The sequence below is a fragment of the Bombina bombina genome, chromosome 7 (assembly GCF_027579735.1).
Source record: "Bombina bombina isolate aBomBom1 chromosome 7, aBomBom1.pri, whole genome shotgun sequence".
Classification (NCBI taxonomy): Eukaryota; Metazoa; Chordata; class Amphibia; order Anura; family Bombinatoridae; genus Bombina; species Bombina bombina.
This window is the reverse complement of record NC_069505.1, coordinates 562,362,375-562,389,034: the sequence shown is the minus strand read 5'-3', so window position 1 is coordinate 562,389,034 and position 26,660 is coordinate 562,362,375. Positions and strand designations below refer to the sequence as shown.

The 26,660-nt window shown below is 37.7% G+C and overlaps 1 protein-coding gene across 2 annotated transcripts in view; it reads left to right on the top strand.

The window, feature by feature from the left end:
- Positions 1–1,247: 1,247 nt before the first annotated feature.
- LOC128667055 (uncharacterized) overlaps positions 1,248–26,660 on the top strand; it is a 233,165-nt gene continuing 207,752 nt past the window's right edge. For both annotated transcript variants that reach the window (XM_053721938.1, XM_053721937.1), the window contains exons 1-2: positions 1,248–1,694; positions 23,255–23,325. In XM_053721938.1, the coding sequence (XP_053577913.1) occupies positions 23,259–23,325 (67 nt within the window). In that variant the 5' untranslated portion in view covers positions 1,248–1,694; positions 23,255–23,258. The remainder of the gene's footprint in view (positions 1,695–23,254; positions 23,326–26,660) is intronic.

The following is a 26,660-nucleotide window of genomic DNA, read 5'->3' as shown; positions in this document are numbered from 1 at the left end:
TCCTGTTAGCAGTATGTCGTTCCGGTGGGGGAGCCGTTGGCTTTGGCTCCGTGCCGCAAAAGTGTCCAGACAGGTCTAGTGGGTCACCTGTCAAGGCTGGCGAGCTTTGTGGGCTATTGTGGTGCAGGTTTTAGGAGTTTATCCGTCTATGTCTCCGGAGCTCCTTCTACCTGCGTCTTCTCTCTCTGCCCGCCCACCGGAAGTCATCAACTTCCTTATTTATTGTTCTTTTTCTTCATTATATGGGGAAGGGGGAACAAAAACTGCTCAGGTATCAATTCCATATATGCAAACACCTATTTCCTTCTTGACATGTAAATTTAAGGGACATGAAACTACACATTTTTCTTTCACTATTCAGATAGAGCATACAATTTAAAAAAACTTTCATTTTTGTTTTTATTATCAATTTTGCTCCATTCTCTTGATATCATTTATTGAAGCAACTTTGTATTACTGGGAACATTACACACACATGGAAATTAAATATATTGTTTCTATTAACCAGCATCACTGGCATTTTTTACTTTGTTCACAGAAAAATTAAGGAAAAACTAATGTTGTGATTGGAAATGAATGCTTGTGTAAAAGGGGTTACACCAGCTTTAGCTTTTGACACAGCTAACTAGTAGTCACAGCCTGTATGAAAAAATTCCTAAATTAAAGGGACAGTCTACACTAGAATTGTTATTGTTTTAAAAGATAGATAATCCCTTTATTACCCATTCCCCAGTTTTGCATAACCAGCACAGTTATATTTATATATTTTTTACCTCTGTGATTATCTTGTATCTTAGCCTCTGCAAACTGCCCCTTTATTTCAGTTCTTTTGACAGTCTTGCAGTTTAGCCAATCAGTGCTGGCTCCCAGGTAACTTCACGTGCATGAGCACGGTGTTATCTATATGAAACACATGAACTAACACCCTCTAGTGGTGAAAAACTGCCTATATGCATTCTGAAAAGAGGTGGCCTTCAAGGTCTAAGAAATTAGCATATGAACCTCCTAGGTTAAGCTTTCAACTATGAATACCAAGAGAACAAAGCAAAATTGGTGATAAAATTAAAATGGAAAATTGTTTAAAATAACATGCCCTATCTGAATCATGAAAGCTTATTTTGGACTAGAATGTCCCTTTAACTATAGAGAATAAGTTGCACAAACAGAATGCTATTTATGTTTAAACAAAAAAGGCATCTCTCCCCCCATAACTTCCTTTTTTTCTCTTTCAGAGACCGGGAACACATCATAAGCCACTGTAAACTCCACAGCCCTGAATAGTGACAGATATCTGGTGAGTGCCAGGTTTTGTGTGTGTTGTGTTGGTAATTTTTTGTAAGTTTCCTTAAGGGTCTGTCACCCAAGCTGCTCTGGGGCTAACTGCCTAGGTTGCTGGGAGCTGTGCTGCTGTCTGTCAGCAGGGCTGTGGAATTTACAGTGGCTTAGAATGTGTACCTGGTCCAGTCTAAGAGTGCAGTCCATTCCTGTGTTGTGGGTATACTCAGAGGAAATTACAAAAGCCTGTGTCACCCTAGGAGGTTCCGAGTTGATTTGTTTGAAAGTATGCATTGTGTGTGTGCTGGTTGAAGTCCCAGTAAGGGAAAGATCTTGAGGTGGTCCTGGGCTTAAACCGTTTGTCACCAAATGCAACTGATGTTCCCATTTTGCCTTTAAATATTACTGTGTGCCTTCTGGTAAGTGCCAGGTTTTCTGTATTGTGCTGATATTTTTGTAATTTTTCATAATGTCACCCAGGCAACTCATGGGTTAACTGCCTGGGTTGCTGGGAACTGTACAGCTGTCTGTCAATGTTCAGGGCTGTGGAGTTTACAGTGAATTAGGATCTATACCCTGTCTAGTCTGAGATTGCTGTCCAAATATATATATATATATATATATATATATATATATATATATATATATATATATGTGTGTGTGTATATACAGTATACTGTATATATAGATATAGATATATATATTTATATATCTTTATTTGTATATATATATATATATATGTGTGTGTGTGTGTGTGTGTGTGTGTGTGTGTGTGTGTACAGGTATAACTAAGAAGAAGAGCTAAGAAGAATTACACCTAGCACCTGTTAATTACAAACCCTTGGCTCTTAGATGGATGACACCTAGCTGTCAAACGGTTGTATTCTAATGGTGATAGCGTAGCCAAAAGCACCTGCCTGACAGCGGCTGGATCTGAGTGAGTAAACTAGTGATCAACTTGTTAAACTGAAGTATTTATTAAACAATGTCTTATGATTTGCAATATATACAGTATATGATTCACAATGTATATAATGGTTTAAAAACAGTGGTTTAAAACATAAACACATGGATCCATGCATTAGCACCTTTAAATAAAAATACAGTAATACATTGTCTTGCTTATAACAATGTTGCAAATCACAGATAAAAAATTCCCCAACATATGATGATGGTGTTGACAGGAGTAAGGTGGCAATCACGTGTATTTATATTGAGTTATCAGCAAAACACAAGTATAATCAGAGGAATCAAAAAATGGGACCTGGTTCCCAAATGGATAACTATATGTGCATGTATTAAATATAGTATCGATATTCACTTTAGCAAAGGCCTTGTTGCAAAGTGATTGTTTCCCAGATCTATGTCTTGCAACTTTGTGTTTATTGTAGTTGGATATTAGCTGCGGCCAGAGAACTAATCACAAAGTGTCTGAAGTGATTGTTAAATTACAATTCTGTGTGAGGTGTATTAAAACAATATTGTGAAGCTGGAAATGTGACAAACAGTAAAATATACAATTATACAATTATGAAATCCAATGTGAAAAATAAATAGAAAAATCCAATGTGAAAAAGGCGATGTAAAAAAAACGATGTGAAAAAATTATGTGAAAAAAAGAGAATGTCCAATAAAAATGCAAAAGTAAGTATCCAAAGTAATAGCAAACTCCAATTGGCCCAAACAATATCCATTAAGGTGATATAAAGTATCAGTGAATAGCAAAAAGTATCTGATGTGTTAAAATGGAATGTCAATTGCTAGTTGCTCCCAAAAAGTATTTTTTTTTATTTATAATTTTTATTGGCAGTTTCAAAAATACAGCAGTAAATCATACAATATAAAATTATACAATAAGTAATAATCATGGTGAGACAATGACAACGTCAATTCTATCGAAACAAAAGGTAAAAAGGTAATGCACTGACGTTATAAGTCACATCAGTATATTATGCAAAACCATATCTACAAAAACACTGCATTTGAAAATTTTATATATGAAAAAAATATCTAGTTAAGAAAGGAAAAAGAGAAGAACTGGAAAAATAGACAGAGGAGAAGAAGAGAAGAGGAGAGAGGAAGGGGGAGAGAGAAAAAAAATGGGGGGAAGGGGGGGAAGGGTAATTGGGAGGGAGAAAAGGTAAAGTAAATATATGAATATATTTGTGATTTCGTGAGTGGAATGTATAATCTAGAAGATTTCAGTCTGCTGGCATGTCCCCTGTCCGGGCATGAGTGTCCAGTGCTTTTGTCCGTTTATAGTTGTCCCAAGTTTCCAGCAAGAGGTGGTATGCATCTAGTTTATCTGCTTTCATGAAATGATATCTCTCCAGTATGAGAAGATCATCAATCTGAGCATGCCAGTCCTTTATTGTTGGGGTTGTCGATGATTTCCAATGGATAGGGATAAGTTTTTTTGCTCCATTGATCATCATCAAGAGAAGAGATCTTGTAGTTTTGTTTTGGATCTTTGGCATGTTCAAGAATAGCAGTGTGTATATGTGCGGGGTTAGGTCAATTTCTGTTATGTTTGACAATGCTGTAAATATAGCCTCCCAATAAGCTGTGATAGCTGGACAAGACCACCAGATGTGATGCATTGTTCCCTCCTGGCCACACCCCCTTCAGCATAAGTTTGTGATTATGGGGTTAGTTCTATGCAGCCGGACATGGGTGAGATACCACCTGCTCAAGAGTTTAAAGTGCATTTCCTGAACAGTAGCCGAAGAGGATGCCTTGGCCGCTGTCTGGAACGCCATCCTCCACACTGAAGGGGAGGTGTCAGAGCCTGTCTCCCCGTCCCACGCCCGAGCATATGTTGGAAGTGTTTCCTCGCTCCCTACCAGTAGTAGTTTGTACAGGAGTGATATTGTATGTCTGGGAGAGGCCTGCTGCACGCATAGGAGTTTGAAAGGAGTAAGCGTTCTGTTCATTTCACTTTTATGTTTGTGAGTAGTGATAAAGTGCCTAATTTGTGAGCGTGAAAACCATGATGAGAAAAGCTTCCCGTCCCACCGCTGAAGATGCGCCAATGGAGCTATGTCGCCCCCGTCTAGCGCAAAATGTAGGACCCCATCTCTTAGGCTGTAGGGATGTCTGTTGGCAATTTTAGCGTGCGCTAAGGGAATTGCTGGATGCTCTCTGATGGGATTTAGTGGTGAATAACGCAAGGAGATTTTGTCTGTGGTGGAGAGTACCCTGTCCCATTCGCGTAGTGTTTCCTGAGCAATGGGTTAATGTTTTAGTGTTGCGGGTCTATGGCGTGGCTCTATCCAGGCCATAGTGGCTGTGTTTCCCTTGCTGAAGATTTGGTTATCTAGAAGCACCCAAGCTTTGTGTGTGGTGTTATAGCTCCAGTCTATTATGTGTTGTAAGATTATCGCCCTGCGATAAACTTGAAGATTTGGGAGGCCCAACCCGCCCCTATGTTTAGGTAGATATAGAGTCTGTCTGTTTACTCTACTCTTCCTCCCCTTCCAGATATAGCTGTCAATGGTCTTTTGCAGTAAAGCAAGATAGGAAGAAGGTAAGTGGATAGGTAATGCCTGCAATAGATATAGTACTCAGGGGAGAATGTTCATCTTTATGATGCCCAGTCTTCCCAACCATGATATAGGCTTGTTACTCCATGACTGGAGGTCTCTTATTATGTCATTTCTGAGTGTTTGGTAGTTATACGCAAAGAGATCATCAGCACTGCTTGCTAGATTAATCCCTAAGTATTTAATTTTTCTTTTAGCTATGCCAATATGTAGAGTGTTTTCAAAATGAGAGATGAATTGTGTAGGGGCCGATATGTTGAGTAGTTCCGATTTTGTGATATTAAGGTGAAAATTAGAGACCTGGCCGTATTCCCTCAATTCAGTTAGTATATTTGAGAGTGTGAATTCCGTTCCAGTCATGGTGAATAGGATATCATCAGCATACATTATCATTTTGTGTTCTCTATCTCCTATTGTGATACCCGGTATAGATTGTTTTTGCCGAATTTTGACTGCAAGCGCTTCTATGGATAAAACGAAAAGTAAAGGGGATAGGGGGCATCCTTGGCGCGTACCATTGGATATTTTGAACGAGTCCGAGAGGGTGCTGTTGATTCTGATTTTTGCATTTGGGTTGGAATAGAGGGAAAAGACCAAATTAAGGAATGGAGTGCCAAAGTTCATCTTCCGCATACCCTCCCTAAGAAAGTGCCAATCTACTCTGTCGAACGCCTTTTCGGCGTCCGACGAGAATAGAGTCAGCGGTATTGATCTGTGCTTAGCATAGCTAATTATATTGAGGACCCTGAGGGTGTTATCCCTGGCTTTCCGGCCAGGCACAAACCCCGCTTGGTCTGTAGAGACCAAATTTGGGAGAAATTTGTTCAGTCTGGTCGCCAATATTTTTGCCAAAACTTTTACATCGGTGTTTAGAAGCGAGATGGGTCTAAAGTTGCTTGGTTAGTCTGGCGTTTTACCGGGCTTTGGCAGCACTGTAATGTGGGCTTCCAGCATCGAGGATGGGAATGATTTAGATGTGAATAGGTCGTTAAACAGGGTCTGCATATGGGGGACTAGAGTGTTTTTAAAGATTTTATAATATTTAAGGGACAGGCCATCCGCGCCAGGGCTTTTCCCGGACGGGAGATCCTTTACTGCTTTGAGGATTTCCTCTGATGTGACAGAGGAGTCCAAAGATTCAGACTCTTCAGGAGAAAGCTGGGCTAGGGGAACTTTCGAGAAATAGGCTGATGTGAGTGTTTCTTTTCTGCCTGAGTGTTCCTGAGTGTCTGGTAATGGTGCAAGGGCATCCAAATTGTATAGATTGCTATAATACAGACGGAGAATGTTTGCTATTCCCTTGCTGTCTTGTGTTGCTTTGCCGTTTAAGTCTGTTAATGTGTGGATGTAGGTTTTGTCTTTTGCATTTCGTCGCTCTCGCAAGCAATTTGCCAGGTTTTTTTCCCTGATCGTAGTAAAGTTGTCTTAGGTTTAAGGCTTGTCTTTGTGAATCGGCGTTAAGTATGTCCCTTAGGTGTTTTTAGCCTGTTGTAGATCATGAGAGATTTTAGGGTCTAGGGGATTTTTTTTGTGTATGCCTTCTAATTTGTGTATTGAGGATTGTGCCTGCTCGTATTTAATGCGTTTCTCCTTCAATATTCCAGCTTTAATTTTTTTAGTAATTTGCCCCGGATAACACATTTATGCGCTACCCAGTTTATATGGAGGGGCGTGTCTGTGTGAGAGTTAAAGGAGAAAAACTCTGTCAAAGTTGTGTTAACTGAAGCTACTGTAGTTGGGTCAAGTAATAGATGGTCATCAAGCCTCCATATATAGTCTGTCCATGGGGACTCCGGCCAGGAGATGTCACATGTCACTGGAGCGTGATTGGTCCACGAAATAGAGCCTATTTCGCAAGAGCACACGACAGGGAGACAGGTGGAATCAGTGAACCAATAGTCTATGTGAGAGTATTTATGAAAAACATTAGAAAAAGATATGTGTAATCCCTACCTGAGGGATGCAATGTTCTCCATACGTCATGTAGGTTTAAGTCTGCAAGAGTAATTTTGATTATTTTCGATATAGTTTTAGGGATGCAAGATCCAGAATTGGAAGTATCTAGTGTAGGGCATAATGGGATGTTGAAGTCACCCCCCAGCATCACTGGTCCCTTTGCGTGATCCAGAAGTAGTCTTGCTATCTTTTTGAAAAATTTGTGTTGTTGGACATTAGGGGCTTATAGATTAAGTAGAGTGATTGGTCTCCCAAATAGGAGTCCCAGTAACAGTAAGTATCTGCCATCTGGATCTTTGTGCATTGTTGTTAGTTGGAAAGCTGTGGAATTATGAAATAAAATGCCTACCCCTTTCTTTTTCTGGGGACTAGACGCAAAAAAGGCAGTCGGGTATCTAGTATTGAGCCACTTTGGCTCTCTGCCTCTCTGAAAATGTGTCTCTTGTATAAAAACAACAGAACTGTGAAGTTTGGATATCTCTCTAAGTGCAATAGAGTGCTTACCCGGACTGTTAAGGCCATGCACATTGACTGTTGTAAGCGTTAAGTTATGATCCGGCTTACGGTAGTGTTTGATATTTGTAATGATACGGTGGGTAAGGGTGTGGGGGGAGGAGAGAAGAGAAAAAAAAGGGGGTGGGGAAGGGGAGGGAGGATTTAAAGGGGAAGTATAAAGAAGAAGGAGTACTAGGGAGAAAGGGGAGAAAAAAGGCAAGTAAGGATTAATAGTATAGTAAGCTAATAGAAGTAAAAAGAACTAAATCAGTGAGTTAGCTCGGATTATGTGCTGAATATGTAAGATAGTACAAAGGAGACCAAGGGTTATTCCCTGCTGTAGTGCACCTATAAGAGTTAGTACAGTAGTGGGGATGTGTCCCGGTGGCAAGAGTGGGCGATCACATAGGCTGTAATATCTGAAAGGGCAAGTTAATATTTACACCTGCCTCTTGTGGCTTTTATTGCATATGTGTTATATGTGCTGTGAAATCTGTCAGTAGTAAGTTGTATAACGAAAGCAGAACTTCATCTGCAAACTATACATATCTGTTATCCATATAAGGGTTGTTTATTATGATGGAAGCTAATTATTTCTAGGCATTAGGGCGCAAATTGTATCCCCACATGTCTATTGCATTGCAGCGTCATGCTAAGGTAATTTGCTTCATAACAAGGATAACACATCAACCTAGGAAAATCAGAGCATTTCAATTATAACATACATTAACTGAACAGCATAGTTAGACTCTTTCTCACATTCTATACTGGATGCTAATAAGTGAAGTGAGAGGAATACAATGTAGACTTTCATAATTCCCTAACAATAGGCTGAAATGTTCATAGGATGAGTTTCTGGATGTGTCCGTAAACAGTCATCTTTCTGATATCAACAGTAGAATATAACCTTTAAAAATTACAGTGAACATATTAAACTAACATTTGTAACTTAACCTGTTGTACTATACTTTCTTGTACATCAGCATACACCCAGTCAATGTGGAAGCATTGCTATTATTCTGTAAGGAGTACCACAATTTCCTACCCTACTATCTAGGCTGTATGACAATACAAAGAAAGAAATAAAAGGTACTTGTACTTCCCTTGCATGAGTGGAGTTTCAGCCATATCGGGTCCTGAGAGTTCTTGAGAGGTCGTATATCCCCTTTTTTGCTGTTAATCATCTGTTTCCCTGGGGTTGTTAGCTCTCTGTACACTTGAGTTAGGTTCATCATTTTCTGGTGCTTGTGTGCGATGCAGGTTTCCCTCGCCTGGGCGGAAAGGAGTGGGTGTCTCTATTGAAAGATGAGAGCAGAATTATTCTAGGTCTTCTTCTGACTTGTAGATTACAGTCTTGTTGTCTTTGGTTGCAATTATGGACACGGGGAATCCCCATCTGTAGGGAATCTTGTGGGATTGTAGAGTGGATGTAAGAAATTAAAGTGATCAGCGTTTTTGCAGGGTGGTGGGGCTAAGATCACTGAAGATTTGTATATTAATTCCTGCATGCCTAATCGGTTGTTTTGCTCTAGAGCTTCTTAGTATATCTTCCTTGTCAGGGAAATGAAGTAGCTTCACAATAATGTCCCTAGGGGGGGCCTTAGGTGGTGGTCCCTATGTGCTCTTTCAATTGGGATGTCAGGAGCACCAGGGGTCCCTTTAATTGTTCTTAATAAGTCTTGCAGATACCCGGCAGTAGCCGTGGGGGCTACTGACTCTGGGACTCCCCTGATCCGTAAATTGTTACGGCGACTACGATTTTCTAAATCCTCAATTTTGTCATTTAAGGCATCAATCAAATTTTCATGTGAAGACACTGTAGTAGACAGTTGTTTTAACTCTGATGTAAATGATGTACTCTGCTCCTCCACTGTGTTCAGTTGCCCTTTAAGTGTAGTGACATCTTTATGCAGATCCTTATATAATGCCCTTACTTCATGCATTACAACCTTAATGTCTTCTTTTGATGATAATAGGCTTAGATCTGCTTTTGTAACATAATCTGTGGGTATTTGTTCTGTACCATTAATTTGGGCCTGCACTTTTGTTTGTCTGTCTTCCGTTTTATCTAGCAGTGCTGGTTCAGCTGGCTTTAAATAATGGCCCATTGTTTTGGTTGTTGTGCCTTTCTCCATTCTTTGGTTTTTCTTTTGTGGCATTGCTAGGGAGATATCTCCCTAAAGCTTGCAAAGCTTGGTTCTTGGATGTCAAATATAATTTAGATTTATGTGCTGGATAGTTTGCTGTGGTATAGTAGGTGTCGCAGCATCACTTTTGATTTTTACTCCTCTCCTCTGGGCCCCACCTCACTTATCAATTAAGCTGGGCCTAAAGTCTTTGGGGGCCTATTATGTGTGACCGCTGCTGAATGCAATCATGTGCAGACCCAACTTTCACCCTACAGTCGTGCCTTATAAGGTGATGTGAATGGGATATATGTTAGATAGGCTTCTTACCGGTATCCATTAGTGCTTGTGACGGTCTGCTGTCCTGAGGGCCCAGGGGATAATGGGTAGGTGCCTTCCGGTGTGCAGGTATAACCTTCTGTCAGTAGGTAGGCTTAATGCTCCGCAGAGTCGCACAACTGATTGCCTTTTTACCCCCACGATGATTCCTATCTGTCTTCAATTTGGTTGCCACGTGGGTTGTCCGCGCAGGCTGCGCTCACCGCAAGTTTGAGATTGCTCCAGGTACTGTGGTTTGCCTGTTATGAAGTCTCCAGGTTCAGCTTCTCAAGTCTTTTTGTCTCCCAGTTCTTAGAAACTACTGCAACTTAAAATTTTCTATTTCTGCATGTTATCTATAGCCCACAGAAGCCACCGGCCTAAGAGCTTTGGATTCACACCACCATTCGGCTCCGTGGCTAGGCTCCACCCCCGCTCCCAAAAAGTTTTTATATTAACATGGTGTGCTCCAATAAGGGAAGACTGGATTATTCAAAGAGCTCCCTTAATTAATTTTGTTAAATCCTTCTGTAAAGAAAGAAAAATATAATGGTGTAGACCCTTTTCAATAAAAATAATAAAGGAAATGTGCTTACCAGCGGTCGACGCATTTCAGCCTCTCAAAAGGCCTTTATCAATACTGGTTTTAGGTCTGTGATTGTGAACCTTTTATACCGGACTACAGGTTGGTATACTGACAAACCGGATGTAACTTTTTTGGAAGTAACTTTTGAACTTCAACAATTATATATATAGCAATTTTATCTATAAAAAAACTGAATGAAGGATCGAAATGTTAACATAGTTGACCAGAAGTACCAAAAAAGTTACTTCCGGTTTGTCAGTATACCAACCTGTAGTTCGGTATAAAAGGTTCACAAGCATGATTGGAGTAGCCATGTTAGTCCAGAGATTTAGAAATCAAAATAACAAGAGTATTGCATTGATCAGTGATACATTTTTATTAGACTAACTATACATTTACAAGTTGAAAAGCTTTTGTATTGCTTCGGACCTGAGAAAATAAGTAATTATTCCAAAAGCTTGTCATCTTATAAATGTATAGTTAGTCCAATAAAAAAGAATCATTGCTCAATGCAATACTCTTGATATTTTGATATATATATATAACAATCCTGGGAGTTGAAATTAGTTCCTCTTTCCCAAGGCATGACAATTTAGAAAAAACATTTGCTTCCTTAAAGGTGCATGTTGAAACTCAATCTTCACTGTTTCATTTAATGAATAATTTAATTTCAAGTTAATTAAAAATTACATGATGAGAAAAATATGTTTCTCACACACGCAAGGTTGCCCTCAAGTTGTGAGAGGTGGGAGTAGAGTTGCCAGGTGTCTGATATTTGACTAAGCATAGCGTTTTGTTCAGCCAACTGCCTGCTAAAATATGTAGAACAAAATCCCCCAAAATGTAAGCCGCTCCATTTCAGATTAACAGAAAACAACTGCAGACTGTGACACCTGTTTAACAACTGTTTAATCCCATGACTGCTTGAGATGACTATAGCAGAAGTGCAACATTGTTTTACACAGTTTATTATGCATCTATGTGTTTAACTCTGGCAAAGGGATTAAACACTTAGTTAAAGTCTCAGTAGGGAGTCTAAGAAATTACAGCTTCTTGGTTAATGATGACCAACCTTGGACTAGCAATTCTCAGGAAAACATGGGTTAATCAAATATGGCCCATTTATCTATCATTTGTTGGATCAGATCTGTAAAACCAAGCAGACACTCTTATAAGCTGCCTCAGGGAATTCCATAAAAAAGGGACCGTTCCTGCGAGTTTGGATATATCTCCCTTTAGAAAGTAGTGGGAAACGTTGCTGAGTGAAGTTATAAGGGAGCAGAGGGAGCACTTTAAAAAGGAAATGGTTTGTAGGTGTATATACTCTTGTGCTGTATGGGTATATGCTCTTGAATCAGTGGGAGCTACCTCTATGCTACCCAGGAGACTAACTAAAAGAAAAAAGGGTTAAGAAACAAGAGCGCTACTAGCTAATATCCAAAAATGAGAGAGAAAGAAAGAAGTCTATAGCCCCAAATATATCTAAAAATAATTTTGTTTTGTGATATTTTAGAAAATGGTCAAAGTAAAAATATATAATATAAATATATATATTCTAATATGAATAATAAGAATAATACTATCCTTGTTCAGAAAAGCTCTATTAGTGTGTTCAGAACGATAGTATAAAATTCCGATTATCCTAATATTATGACGGAATAATCTAGATTTTATTAAAGAGACAGAGACAAGCATTTTGCTATTCTTTTCCTTTTACTACTCAAATAGCATTTTTAAAGTATAACAGATAACAGAAAAAACAGAAAAATGTAAAACATAACCAGTGACAGATAATAATACAGCAGTCAGTTAGTACATATCCAATCAGATAACATCATAGTCCTTTAAACTGTGAAGAAACCATTAAACCTCCTCTTTTCTTTTTGCTACTCAATGAGATAAGTATATATTTTATTGTTGAGCAATACATATTATTATCTTTGTTGTTTGTATTATATATTTTATTATTTCATTATTTCTGTTAAGGTTTTATTGTTTAGCATAATTTTTCATGATTATTATATATATGTTTGTTTTTATTCACCTTCTGTTTTTTCTTTCTTTTCATTATTTTCAAATTATTACCTTATCTATTGCATTCTGTTTTGTTTACTTTGCTGCCTAATTCGTTTGAATCTATTGTATCCTCTATTTCTGCTCTGTACTGCCTTGAGAATTTTTCTACATCCACCATCTTGCTTTCTCCTTGCTGATCTAACTCCTCCCATACTTGTGACATCACAGGACTCATTTTCCTGCCTCTCTATCTTCTTCCTGCCCTCCTTAAAGCCCTCATTACCTCACTGCAACTCCTGACAGATAAACTGTTACAATTATACTGTTGTTACTATTTTAGCTAACGTTTTGTTTTAAAAGTTGCTATTTTTATTTATTTTATATATCTTTGCAGCTACAGCTATTTCTAGATATTCTAGTTAGCTTAAAGGTTTTGTTAATGCTCTATTGATTTTAGGTCCCAAGTTGTATTCCCCTCAGGGTTATACATTTTTTAAAAAAAAAATTTATATATATTTTAAAAAAAAAATATTAATCATTTATAACATTATGTTATAAATTATGTTATATACATGTCTCAGGAAAATGTATCACAAATTTCTGAAAAGTCTTTTCAGACTTTATTAGAATCCATGCAACAATTTACTGAACAGATGTCTAAAATACAATCTGCCATAACATCTGTACATGAAGCTCAATCTCCTCAGGAAATTAATCCTAAACCAAAAAAAGGCTTCTTGCAAGTCAAAACATTTAAATATTCAGAAATGTTTTAATAAAAATAAATCTGAATCATGTCTGCTTGCTTCAGACAGAACTTCTGCAACTTTTAAGAGGAATGAGCTCAATAATTCAGACTCTGATTCTGAACAAACTTTACTCAAAAAGAAAATTTGAAAGCGCAGAGTACACTCAGACACAGTTTCTGCAGAAGAGTCTTCTGACTCAGATATTGATAAACAGTTTGATTATAACTTAGACAAAGAAGTTGATTTTAATGATTCTGATGATGATATCATTTGTTTTTCTAATTCTCCTAATTTTTCTGACTCTTCATCATCTAGTGACATCCCTAAAAAGAGAAAGATGTCTTCCCTATCTAAACCTAAATTATTAGATAATAAAGGGGATTTATTTTTAGACCCAGATGATTTACTTCACCCTTGTTCTTCACAATGGCAACCTACAAAAAGGGTAGCAAAATTTTTAGACTTTTATGTAAGAAGACCTTTATCTAAAAAAGCCAAGGCTATTCTTAAAGCAGAATGTCCCAAACCCGAACTCCCTCATTCCTCCCAAATTACCCCAGAGATTAATACTAATCTTTTAAAATTCATTGGTACAAAAAATGTTAACCTTAAGAGAGGTCCTGATAGATATTTGAGAAAGTGTCAGGATAAATTATTAGATTTATTGGGTCCTATTACCAAGCTTTTTGAAATCTCAGAAGAAGGAATTTCCCAAGAATCTCTTTTAGATCCATATACTATGAGAGAGTGGATCCAAAGACTTGTATATCTTCTTGGAGATGCTAATACTGCCATAGCTACTCAAAGAAGGCGTTTGATTCTTAAGCGCATCAATCCAAAAATTTCTGATTTTGCCCCCACTGAAATGGGCCCTAAAGCTAATGGCCTTCTTTTTGGCGAAAGTGGGCTCAAAAAACTTAGCAGTTATGTCAATGAATTTCATTCTTTAAATAAAATTCAGTTAAACACTAAGAAAATATTTTATCAACCTAACAAAATTTTTAATAGGGCCGGGAAAGGACGAGGCCGCTTTCCCGGTCATTTCCAAGGCATGTCCAGGTCTCACTTTCAAAACTTCACCTCACCTGCCACATCCCATACAAATTTCTTTCCCACAAGAGGGAGACAATGGACAAACAGATCCTTTAGGTATCACCCATCAAGAAGACCTTTCAACGGTAAGTCCTCTCACTTTTACACACACACTTTTTTCCCCACAAAAAATTGGAGGCAGATTAACTCTAGAATGAGAGGTGTTCGTCTTATTATTTACTTGGACGATATCATTATTTTTCATCAAGATCCAACTATTCTTTCAGAACAATTAAACACTACAATGAATCTTCTCCAGAATTTAGGTTTTATTGTAAATGTCAAGAAATCTATCCTTTCTCCTTCTCAGAATTTATTATTTCTTGGTTTTATAATAGATACTGTCTCTGCCACCCTAAGTCTTTCTATGGACAAGATAAAGAAAATAAGGAAGGAAATAAATTATCTTCTCAAGAAACAACTTTTCCTATTCGGTCCTTAGCAAGGATTATAGGTCTTTTATCTTCTTCGATTCAAGCAAATTTCCCTGCTCCAGTCCTCTTCATTATCGAGCATTACAGAGATTGAAGATCCAACATCTTCGTTTAGGTTATTCTTACTTTCAGGAAATCTCATTATCAGAAGAAGCAAGATCAGAACTTCTTTGGTGGTTATCCAATTTGGAAGCTTGGAATGTGAGAGCCATTTTTGGAAAATCTCCAGATATTATTCTAGAATCAGATGCGAGCAATTCCGGATGGGGTGCCAGACTTGTTCCTCTTATTACAGGAGGCAAATGGTCTCTTTCAGAGAAAAAGCTTCATATCAATTGTTTAGAACTTCTTGCCAGTTCCTTTGCAGTCAAGAGTTTTGTCAGAAACAACTCTACTATTTATATCCTTCTTCGTATGGACAACATATCATCAGTGCGTTATTTGAATCGACTAGGAGGTACTACTTCAAAAATGTTATCAGACATTACCAAGGAATTTATACATCAATGTCTTTCTCAAAATATATCAATTCAAGCGGAGTACATTCCTGGTCTTTCCAATTCCGCAGCAGATTGGGGATCTCGTCATTTAAAAGACAACAGCAACTGGAAACTTGACAAACTCTTGTTCCTCAAACTTCAAGATTTGGGAGGTCCATTTGTAATAGATCTTTTTGCCTCTCGTCTGATTTATCAACTTCTCCCATTTTACAGTTGGAGACCAGATCCGACAGCACTTGCAACAGATGCCTTTCTTCAGAATTGGCCTCTGATAGGAGCTTATGCTTTCCCCCCTTTCTCAATGATTCCTCGAACAATTTCTTATGTGAAGAGGAATCAAATATCCCTTCTTCTGATCACTCCTTGGTGGACAGCTCAGGCATGGTTCCCAATTCTTATAGGAATGTCCATTCTTCCACCAGTTCTTCTTCCCTTTCAACAGAATCTCCTTACAAACCACAACAGAGATTTTCACAAATTAATTCTCGCAGGTTCTCTTCGGCTCATTGCCTGGAAGATTTCAGGGGTTCCTGGTCTTCCGAAGGTCTTTCGTCAGTAGCTAAACTCCTCCTTCAGGACTCCTGGGCACCAGGAACCAGAAAATGTTATTTATCCACATGGACTAAATGGACTAGCTGGTGCAGTGACAGGGATCTGGATCCCATTTCAGCACCTTTGAGTGAAGTGATTCATTATCTTACTTCTCTTTTTGAGGTTGGTCTGGCTTACAGATCAATCAATGTTGTCCGTTCCGCCATTTCAGCGGGACATGAATTATTATTTAATGCTCCAATTGGTCAACACTTTACCATTTGCAAACTTCTTAAAGCCATTCGTGTTAAAAGACCTTCTGTTCCTAAATACAACTATTTTTGGGATGTTGATTTATTAATTTCTTTTTTCAGGAATTGGCCAGATAATAAAGATCTGTCTCTTAAACAACTTACTTGTAAACTTGCAACTTTATTATGTCTTTTGTCATGTAAAAGAGTTTCAGATGTTAAAGCTATAGATTATGATGCAAAAATGTTTTCACCTCAAGGTGTAATTTTTTCTCTTTCCAGGCGTACTAAAACTATGACTTCTTCTATATTCTATCCTTATTTTTCTGAGCATCCTAAACTATGTGTTGTGTCTTGTTTAAAAATGTATGAGTCTAAAACTCTTTCTTTAAGATCTTCTAATTCTAAACAATTATTGATTTATTTTTCTCCTCCTTACTTACCTGTTACTTCTTCTTCTATTAGTAGTTGGGTCAAGTGGATTATGCTGCAAGCTGGTGTGGATCCTATTTTTTCTTCTCATTCTATTCGAGGAGCGTCTGCTTCTAAGGCCTTATTAAAGTCTGCTTCGTTACAAGATATTTTAAATGCTGCAGACTGGTCTTCTGACTCTATTTTTCGTCAGTTTTATTTTAAACCTATTTCTTCTATTCCACACCATCTGTCATCTTTCATTTTTTTTTATCATTCAGTTAATTAAAGAATTGTATTTGATTATTTTATTGATTGTTTTAATATTTATTTATATATATTTCAGTTCAACCCCCATCTAATCCAAGACCCTAAAGTGGTACCATCGTCTCAGAATTTCCGGAGTTTCAAAAGAGGAAAGACTTCTGCAGATTCAAAGAGTTTCAAGTTTTCAAGATGTTCCAGTTTCTTCAACTTTCCATTTTTTTCTTCAGATGAACTTTGTTTTTTCGTCCTGCTGATCTTCAGCATATTTTGTCTTTTTTCTGACTTCTGTTTCTTTTTGTTTCCCATGTTACTGTTCCTATTATCAGCAAATAGAAAAGAGGAGGTTTAACGGTTTTCTCACAGTTTAAAGGACTATGATGTTATCTGATTGGATATGTACTAACTGACTGCTGTATTATTATCTGTCACTGGTTATGTTTTAAATGTTTCTGTTTTTTCTGTTATCTGTTATACTTTAAAAATGCTATTTAAATAGTAAAAGGAAAAGAATAGCAAAATACTCGTCTCTGTGTCTTTAATAAAATCTAGATTATTCCGTCATAATATTAGGATAATCAGAATTTTATACTATCGTTCTGAATACACTAATAGAGATTTTCTGAACAAGGATAGTATTATTCTTATTATTCATATTAGAATATATATATTTATATTTTATATTTTCACTTTGACCATTTTCTAAAATATCACAAAACAAAATTATTTTTAGATATATTTGGGGCTATAGACTTCTTTCTTTCTCTCTCATTTTTGGGTATTAGCTAGTAGCGCTCTTGTTTCTTAACCCTTTTTTCTTTTACTTTAAAAAGGAAAACCTGCAGCCAATACAGATCAGCTTATTCTGCTTTCAGTGTATATTATCTTAAAATCATCTCTCTTTTCATATATATGTGTTTTTCTATTAAAGAGATAGAAAAGTAAAAAATGAATTGTGTATAGGCGCATTGCAATTTGAATTAGAAGCATTTTTGCAATTTACTTCCATTCGCAAGAACACTTCTAATAAAAGTTATTGCTGTTTTTTCTGCAGCATACTTACATATCCTGTGAGGGCCCGTGCACCACTATTTAAACACCGTAGCATCTCAGTCAGCAGTAGCTTGTCTTCAGAAGCAATACACACCACCACCACCATTCTGAGAAGCTGTGGTGATTGAATACTAGTGCACGACCCTCACAGCATATGCGCGTATGCTGCTGAAATAAAGTTTAACTAGAAGTATTTATGCTAATGGAAGTATATTGCTAAATTGCTTCTATTTAAAATTGAAATGCACCTATGCACAATTCATTTTTTATCTTTCTTTCCATGTGTGTTTGTGAATGTCTATGGTGGTTGCCTGGGGGTGGGGGGTTGTCAGTCCCTATGAATGTCTGCGAGTTCCTGTTTATGTGTGTATGCTGGTCTTTGGATTCATGTATATGGATGTGTGTGTATACATATGTAGATATTTGTTATAACCTGTGTGTGCCCAAGACAAACAGGAAACAGGATTACTTTAGAGAACATACTGGAGTCATTTGATTATCATCAAACTATTTTAGAAGTCATTTGCACATCATCAGACATCATCAGGCTGGTAAAGTCATCAACTAAGGTAAAGAATTTTGGGTGATGACTTCAGAATGATTAGCAGATGATCTTACTGATTACTTCACAAGCATGACCAGACAGTGAATGACTAAAGAGTCATCTCATATAAATATTTCAGCCTGTGGACAAACTTCCGGATGGATTCTGAGTAGTCTGGAGTCATCAATTAGCTCAGAATAACTCCTTTTTGACTAGGGTGGATTTCTGTATGTGTCTGTATTACTGTGCATGCATATGTGGATGTCTTTGGGTTGCTGTTTGTGTTCATGCAGTACCTGGTTTTGTAAATGTGGCTATCTGTGGGTGCCTCTGACAATGCATTCGGTGTCCCTGTATGTCTGAAGGTGCTTTAGATGTCTGTGGGTGTCTATGGATGCCTGAGTGCATTTGTACATATATGTCTGTGTGTTTATTTGTGTTTACCTGTGTGTGTGTGTACATTTATCTGTGTGTACCTGAATTGTCTGAGTGTGCCTGTACATGTGTTTACCTGTCTGTGTGTGTGTGGTGGCACATATGTCTATATGTACCTGGGATGTCTGAGTACCTGCGCGTGTTTGCTTCTCAGGCATAGGTCAGATCTAATATCTAGTATGGGCATATAACTTACAGGTGTTTTAGGGTCATAAGTCTGGTCTGAGTGTAGTTTTTATTATATATATGTATATATATATTTATATGTATGTATATATATACTATTGTATGTATGTATGTATATACTATTTTATATATGTATGTATGTATATACTATTTTATATATATATATATATATATATATATATATATATATATATATATATGTATATATATAGTAATCTTGTAATCCATTTATCCAGAACAGAACACTGACATCTTTCCCAAACGTTTCGGTACCCACTGGCACCTTGTTCACTGGGAGATCAAGTGCAAGAAAATGTCATACATTTTCTTGCACTTGATCTCCCAGTGAACAAGGTGCCAGTGGGTACTGAAAAGTTTGGGGAAGATGTTATTTTAAACTTTGTACCATAATAAAGGGATATTTTTATTCTGACAAAATCCAGTAAGTGCAGTGTTCTGTTCTGGATGAATAGATTACAAGATTACTGTTTGATTTTCCACACAGCACCCGGTACTACACAGCTTGGATTGGTGAGTGCATTCACTTGGACATTACTATATATATATATAATGCAGTCCAGTGTACAGTGCTTCCCTCCTAAAGTCGTCTGCCTGGGTGCAGAAATGTAATAAATAATCCTCCAAGAAAAATGCAGGTCTTTTTAAAGTAAACAAAAATCTGTTTTAATGGAACGTTTTCAAGGAAATCATCCCCTTCATCAGCATAACAAAAAGTGTTAAAAATGCATACCTTATATACACACATGTGAAATAACAAATGACAAATATCTGTGTTCACTCAGTGGAAGCGCCAAACAATTGTGCTGAAACGCAAACCATGCGTTCCAAGGTGTGTAAACCGGAAGTGTTACCATCTGAGGCACATCCGGTATGCTTATTCAAAGCACAAAAACAATAACATATATTCGTAATGTAAACAAAAAAAAGACTTTCACTTGGGCTTAACGTGAGCCTTCTGTATATAATAAACAAAGAAACGGCCATAACATAGCCTATCACCATAAATGTGACCGTGAGTGTATTGGGCTGAAGACGAAAACAAAAACAAAAACATTTGCAGTTTAAGCATATATCGCTTATCTATGCATAGACACAAGTACATGATATAGCCATCTTAATCTTGTTACTTTAGCCTCCTACCCACAATGTTATCTCAATGCCGCACTCGATACTAACAGTTGCTATGGTGGTTGCTATGGTAACAGACGCTAGCCGGAGCTGACGTTTAGGGTCTCATTGCATATAAATAAGGCTTGTCAACAGTGGTATCAAACCTAAAGATGTATACAATCACCCCCCATATGAAATCAAACATGCAAACCATCATAGCAACTATTATCCATGCAGGGGGAGGCAATTATATAGTAAAATGGTGATTTGTCATTTAATCACTCACTAACATAAATTAAAAACAATAAGAATAAAATAAATCTACATCTAATGTCAATAACCAACATTAGAAAAAAAAATGGCATTCAAGTTACAATAAACTGTCTCCAAACTGGTCTTTACACTTATACTGGTTCTCTGCACCTAATTTTTCACCTATTATTGATATTTTACATCGATCCTATGTACACAATGACATGTTGGGCTGCGTTTCTGGTGCCCCTACACTTGATAATTTAATAGTTTAAGTTATGGTCCTTGTTAACAACCATAGGATTCTATCAGCCAATCGGAATTAAGGTAGGAAAAATCCTATTGGCTGATGCAATCAGCCAATAGGATTGAGCTTGCATTCTATTGGATGATTGGAACAGCCAATAGAATGCGAGGTCAATCCTATTGGCTGATTGCATCAGTCAATAGGATTTTTCCTACCTTAATTCCGATTGGCTGATAGAATTATATCACTATGACAAAGGTTAGGTGTGGTTATCTATCTGCTTTAGGTTTAACAGTATTGCCTGCCTCAACAATTACTAATTCTCACAGATTAGTAACAATGGGGAAAAAAACAGTGACAAAAGTTGTGAGGTGGCGCCTACGACTAACTGTTTATAGAATTTTAGATAAAGGGTTATTTAACCATTGACGGTTGAATTGATTCTTTATACTGAAAAATGACCTTAACACATTTCATATATATATACAATAATTATATTGTTTTATATATTCAAGAGACTCTGTTAAATATTAATGATGATTTTAATTAGTCAATACAAGGTATAAAAAATAACGATATATATTAAAATGCATGAACGTTCATTAATTTGATTATAACTCTATAAATTAAATATCCTTTATAAAATGTTGATTAAAAAATGTATAGTATTAAAAAATGTTTCTTTCAAAAAATTCTTTCAAAAAATTCTTTCAAAAAATTCATCGACACATTGGCTCAGAAATCGATTTCAAAATTTAGACTGCAAAAATATACAGCTGAAAAAAATGTCATATGATGTTAAAAAACTTTTTGGCCTCTATAAATATTCTACTCTCCTGTTTCCTTCCTTTGAGAAAATTGTGTTGATTAGTGACTAGACACAATGTTTTAATGAATGTCTTTTTGGTATACTGTCAGTTAGAACTTTGATACTTTATTCCACTTATGATGATATTTCTTCAATACTTTAACCCTGTAGTGAATAGGTAAGAGTTCCTTTTGTCTTTTATACAACTTTTTTTAAGTTATTCATGTTCTTATAATTTTAAACTTACTGATGTACTGACTTTATGTCAGGTTTCTTAACGGACAGGAGTGGGTGCTGGGCAAATGAACAATCCTTATGAGACTGCTGCACTTTCCGCCAATTAGCCTGGCTCACCCTGATTTTGACGGCGTCCTCAGGCTGGCACCTCAATGTCGTGGGGTTCTTTGCAAGTAACTGCTTCGGTGTCACTTCTTCCTAGGTTTTCACCTAGGGACTCCTATTGATTATCTTCTCCTTGTGAGCAAGTATGATCTGTCTCCTAACGCCAGCTGCGGTTAAGTATACTCACAGGTCCGGCGATCTTGGGAGTATCAGCAATACAGCTCTTCTCGTGAATAGATTCTGTTGGTCACCTAACGCCAAATTCTGGATGAGTGATACAGAGAAGTGGCGGTCCTGGGAGTGTTGGTAATTCCCCTAACTGGCCAGTTAGAACCGGGTGGTTTGCTGGAGCTTCATACTGGAGCTAGTTCCTTTCTACGCGTTTTAGCTCTATGTATATGGTGCTAAACAATAAAACAAGCAATGAGAAAAATCTGGGAGATCCTGTAAGCCATAAGAAGCACAAATCCGATATGAAAAGGAGTGAGCTGGGTAGTATGGGGGTGGGGGTAGCACTTGCAGCCTGGTATCCATGACATTCCCCATCTGAACTGCATGATTTTGAGTCAAGACTCTGAAGTAGGACAAGAATTTAAAGCTGAGGGGAATAAGCTTACATGTTCACACTTATTTGGCTTGGGGGTAGCTGCTAAATTTTCTGTCATGGCTTTGTGTAAATTATTTTTAAACTCAGGGGTAAAGTCAGTAGTAGCCCCCTAAGTTTCATACACTGGACAAGATTCCTTAGATAAGGTAGAAGGTGTCGGCTGATGTGCATGCAAAAAATATGGTACACAACCATTACAGAGTTGATTGATCTGGCACAATGGAACAGATTTAGAAAACAGACAAATAAAAGTACAGAGAGAGTTATCAGTAGATGACTTCTCTAAAGGGTTTGACATGGTTTCTGTGGGGACAGATTCACTGTGTACCATAATGTGCAATAGGAAATAACATCAGATTGAATTTTGATGAAAAAAATCCAGGCAGATGCTAGGATTCCTCTTCACTGTTAGTTCATCTGCACTGTACATCCGGAACAAGTTAGTATTGTGCTCTAAATATAGTGAATCTGCTCTGTACATCCAGAACAAGCTAGTATTGTGCTCTAAATATAGTGAATCTGCTCTGTACATCCAGAACAAGCTAGTATTGTGCTCTAAATATAGTGAATCTGCTCTGTACATCCAGAACAAGCTAGTATTGTGCTCTAAATATAGTGAATCTGCTCTGTACATCCAGAACAAGCTAGTATTGTGCTCTAAATATAGTGAATCTGCTCTGTACATCCAGAACAAGCTAGTATTGTGCTGCAAAAAATAGTGCGTCTGCTCTGTACATCCGGAACAAGCTAGTATTGTGCTCCAAAAAGTAGTGCATCTGCTCTGTACATCCTGAAAAAGCTAATATTCTGCTCCAAAAAATAGTGTGTCTGCCATGTACATTTCTAACATTATGCTTCCAAAAAAATTGTTTGTCTGCCAGGGCATGACAAAAAAAATATATATATAATGTGTGTGTAAAAATGTCAGTCGTATGTAGAGTGTAATATTCTGGGGGACCCCCTTTCCAGGTGTCCATGGGTCTATTTCACAGGTCAAAATATATATAGTCCCAACACGGGACAACATAGGGTTCATTAATGTATGTATCCTTCAGTGTTATATAATCGTCTTTTATACTAAACGAGTAATCATTCTGTTTCAGAAAAATGAATTTGGGATATCTGTCATTATATGAACAAACTGATGAGAATTTTGAAGATTTAAATGATGAAGGTATGAGATTATTATATCTTGTTTTGACTCTTTAAAGGCAAATAAAGAATTTCAGATAAAAACAATATACATCATTAGTGTTCAATATTATTGTTGTTGTTATTATTGAACAATTATCAGTATATCATAACCTAAACATACTGAATTGTTTTTTTTAATTAAGTTAAACCATTTTATAGCTATGATTTGGTCAATTTGCTGTGTTTTATATTGTATGTAATTAAAGGGATATGAAACCCAAAAATTATCTTTTGTGATTCAGACAGAGCATATCATTTGTAAAAAAAAATCCAATTTACTTCTACTATCAAATTTACTTTGTTCTCATGATATTCTGTGTTGAAGAGATATGCAAAACTGCTGCTATATAGTGCTCCAGAAATACGCCGGCTCCTAAGCATATGTCCCTGCTTTTCAACTAAAGATACCAAGAGAATGAAGAAAAAATGATAATAGAAGTAAATTAGAAGGTTGCTTAAAATTGCATGCTCTATCTGAATCATGAAAGAAAAATAGTGTGGTTTATATCCCTTTAACTATAATGATTATTAATGATTGTGTTTTTTTTCTTTATAAATTGTTTAAGCTCAAAGTTTCTTCGCTTCTGAAACGTGAATGAGCTTATAAATCAGACCATTTATCTGCCCTTTGTGTGTTTGAAAACCATATGTGTTGTCGGGTTAGCGCGCAAGTGATAAATGTTTACTTTCATCTTGTAATACGAGCGCAACCCGACGCGTGCAAAAAGCTTACTTCTAGCGCAGTTAACGCTCGAGCTGGAGCATTAAATAGCACTCCACTTGTAAAATGGCCTTCAGTGGGGGCCCTAAGTGCCTACCTAGATCACCTCACCCTAAGGCCAGCCCTGACTCTGTATGATATCTTTAGCTGTGCCTTAATAGTTTCTCATATATCGTTTATGATGTAATCAAATACATAAGCATTAATCACATGACATATGACAACATATTATATTAATAATAGTTAAATGATCTTGGTGCTATCTCATTATATATTTTGTGTTTAAATGAGCATATGGATCACCCACTAGTATACCCGGCCAGTGGTTATAGCACTCCCTTTGGGGTAATTGCCAACTCTGGAGACTGCAGGAAATTATAACTCAAGGCTCATAATAGTCCTAGTGTGCGACTCTTCTGATACTGCAGTCACCAATACTGGTTGCCAGATCCCTTTCCTTCAGTATCATGAGACTCTGTAAACATGAGTCAATAGCACCCAATGGCTGGTGGTGGATAATCCAGACTCGAGACAAGCGTGCTCATGGGAATTTTAGTCCTTACACTCCAAAATAGTAATCTAAAAAACAAAATGTCTATGTGCACACACTAAATTAAGACAAAGTTTGTTGAAAAATATTAAAACCAAACATACCAGAGTGGACGTCAATGATAACACATATGGTTTAACTTGTTTCTGCAATCATGGGCCATAATCGTTAACCTTACAACACTACTGTCTTGTGCAGTTTAAAAAACCATTGCAAAATTCCTATTAGTTAAAACCAAATAGTTAAAATATTAACCCTATATTTACCAAACACTGTCACTACATTGAAGCGATATATACAAAAATCTATGAGAAATACTAGTGTTCACAGCAAATATTAATGTTTATAATACATCAGTGATGTAATAAGTCATGGGATCAGTAAAGTCAATGATGATGTCATGAATGATGTCATCTTCAAATACAGGAGACGTTTGAGCAAGGTATTTCATTGCTGTGGCAATACTCGCCACTTATGAACTATGCAGGAATTGTTATTTAGGCTAATAGTTAAAATGTTTGTTAAACTGTATGTTACTGTTTAAACTCCCTGCTGTTTCAGTTGGGAAAACCCTTGTAGGGGAGACTGTTTTTAAAAAGTGTTTGTTTTTTTTGTTCTGTTGATGAAATAGTTGTTGTCGACTCCCAAGCTATGTGTCGTCTAGTTCTTGGTGGAAAGGGGTTATTATTACAATTACCAAGAGTAGTTACTTGCTTGTCTCTGCTTACCAAAAAGATATTACAGATCCTACTGCCTCTCTGCTACAATTACCAAGAGTAGTTACTTGCTTGTCTCTGCCTACCCAAAAGATATTACAGATCCTACTGCCTCTCTGCTACAATTGGTGGCAAGCGACGGGATTCAAACCGCACAGCAAGTCGTAGGACATGTGATGTATATGAACAGACGATGAATGGGGACAGATTATACCAGACTAAAGAGAACTGCATTGAAGGAATTACTGGAGGCGAGAGGAATTATTGCCAGCAATAAAACCAAAGCAAGGCTGATTGCAGAGCTCATGGAGGGAGACCGGGTAGCAGGTACGGCCGTACCCATGGCGAACAACGAAACTGAATTCCAAAAAGAGATGCGGACCCGGTTGGCTTTTTTTCCGCTACCCCATTCGGAGGAGCTCCTGACACGGACATCAGCAGACATACATGAGTACTTGATGGTGACCCGACAAACCACCCCCCCGAGACCCGGAGAGGGGCTACCAGTACACTCCAGTGCTGGTACAAGGAGAGCTAAGATTCCCTACCACGCATTCAAGTATCATACCAACATGGAGGATATCGATGGGTACCTACAGGACTTTGAGCGATTATGCCAACTGCATAATATTAGTACCGCTGACCAAGTTCCCCTACTGGCTGGCAAGTTATCCGGGCGGGCTGCTGAAGCCTACCGCACCATACCAGATGAGGACAGCAGGGACTACCAGAAGGTAAAACAGGCCATCCTGACTAGGTATGCTATTACCCCGGAGGCATACCGACAGCGGTTCAGAGACCTGAAGAAGCTGGAGAAAGATACCCACACTGAGTGGGCGCATCGGCTAACCAGGGCCGCTAAAGGCTGGTTGCAGGCAGCCCAAATCACCCAGTTGGAAGACCTTTTACAACTCCTGTTGATGGAGCAATTCTTCCAAGGGGTGTCCACTGAATTGCAAAACTGGCTGAGAGATCAAAAACCGTGCACGGTACATACCACAGCGACCTTGGCAGATGAATACCAAGACGCTCGGAGAGCTCAATGAACACAGCAACGCTCCAGTATTGGGGTCACCCCAACCCCCACTGCAGCTCCTACACCTCTGCTACCCCATCCTGGAGGGGGAATCTACCCACCCCCTCCCCGATACCAGACTCGATCAGCTATCCGTTGCCATCTTTGTAACCAACAAGGGCACATTCAGAGAGACTGTCCGAGGAACAAGAACCGATCCACCTGGAACAACCAGAACAACTTGTCAAACAACCGGGCAGCTGTACACTGCTACCAGAACGAGCCCCGACTACAGACCCAACCTGCAGTCTTC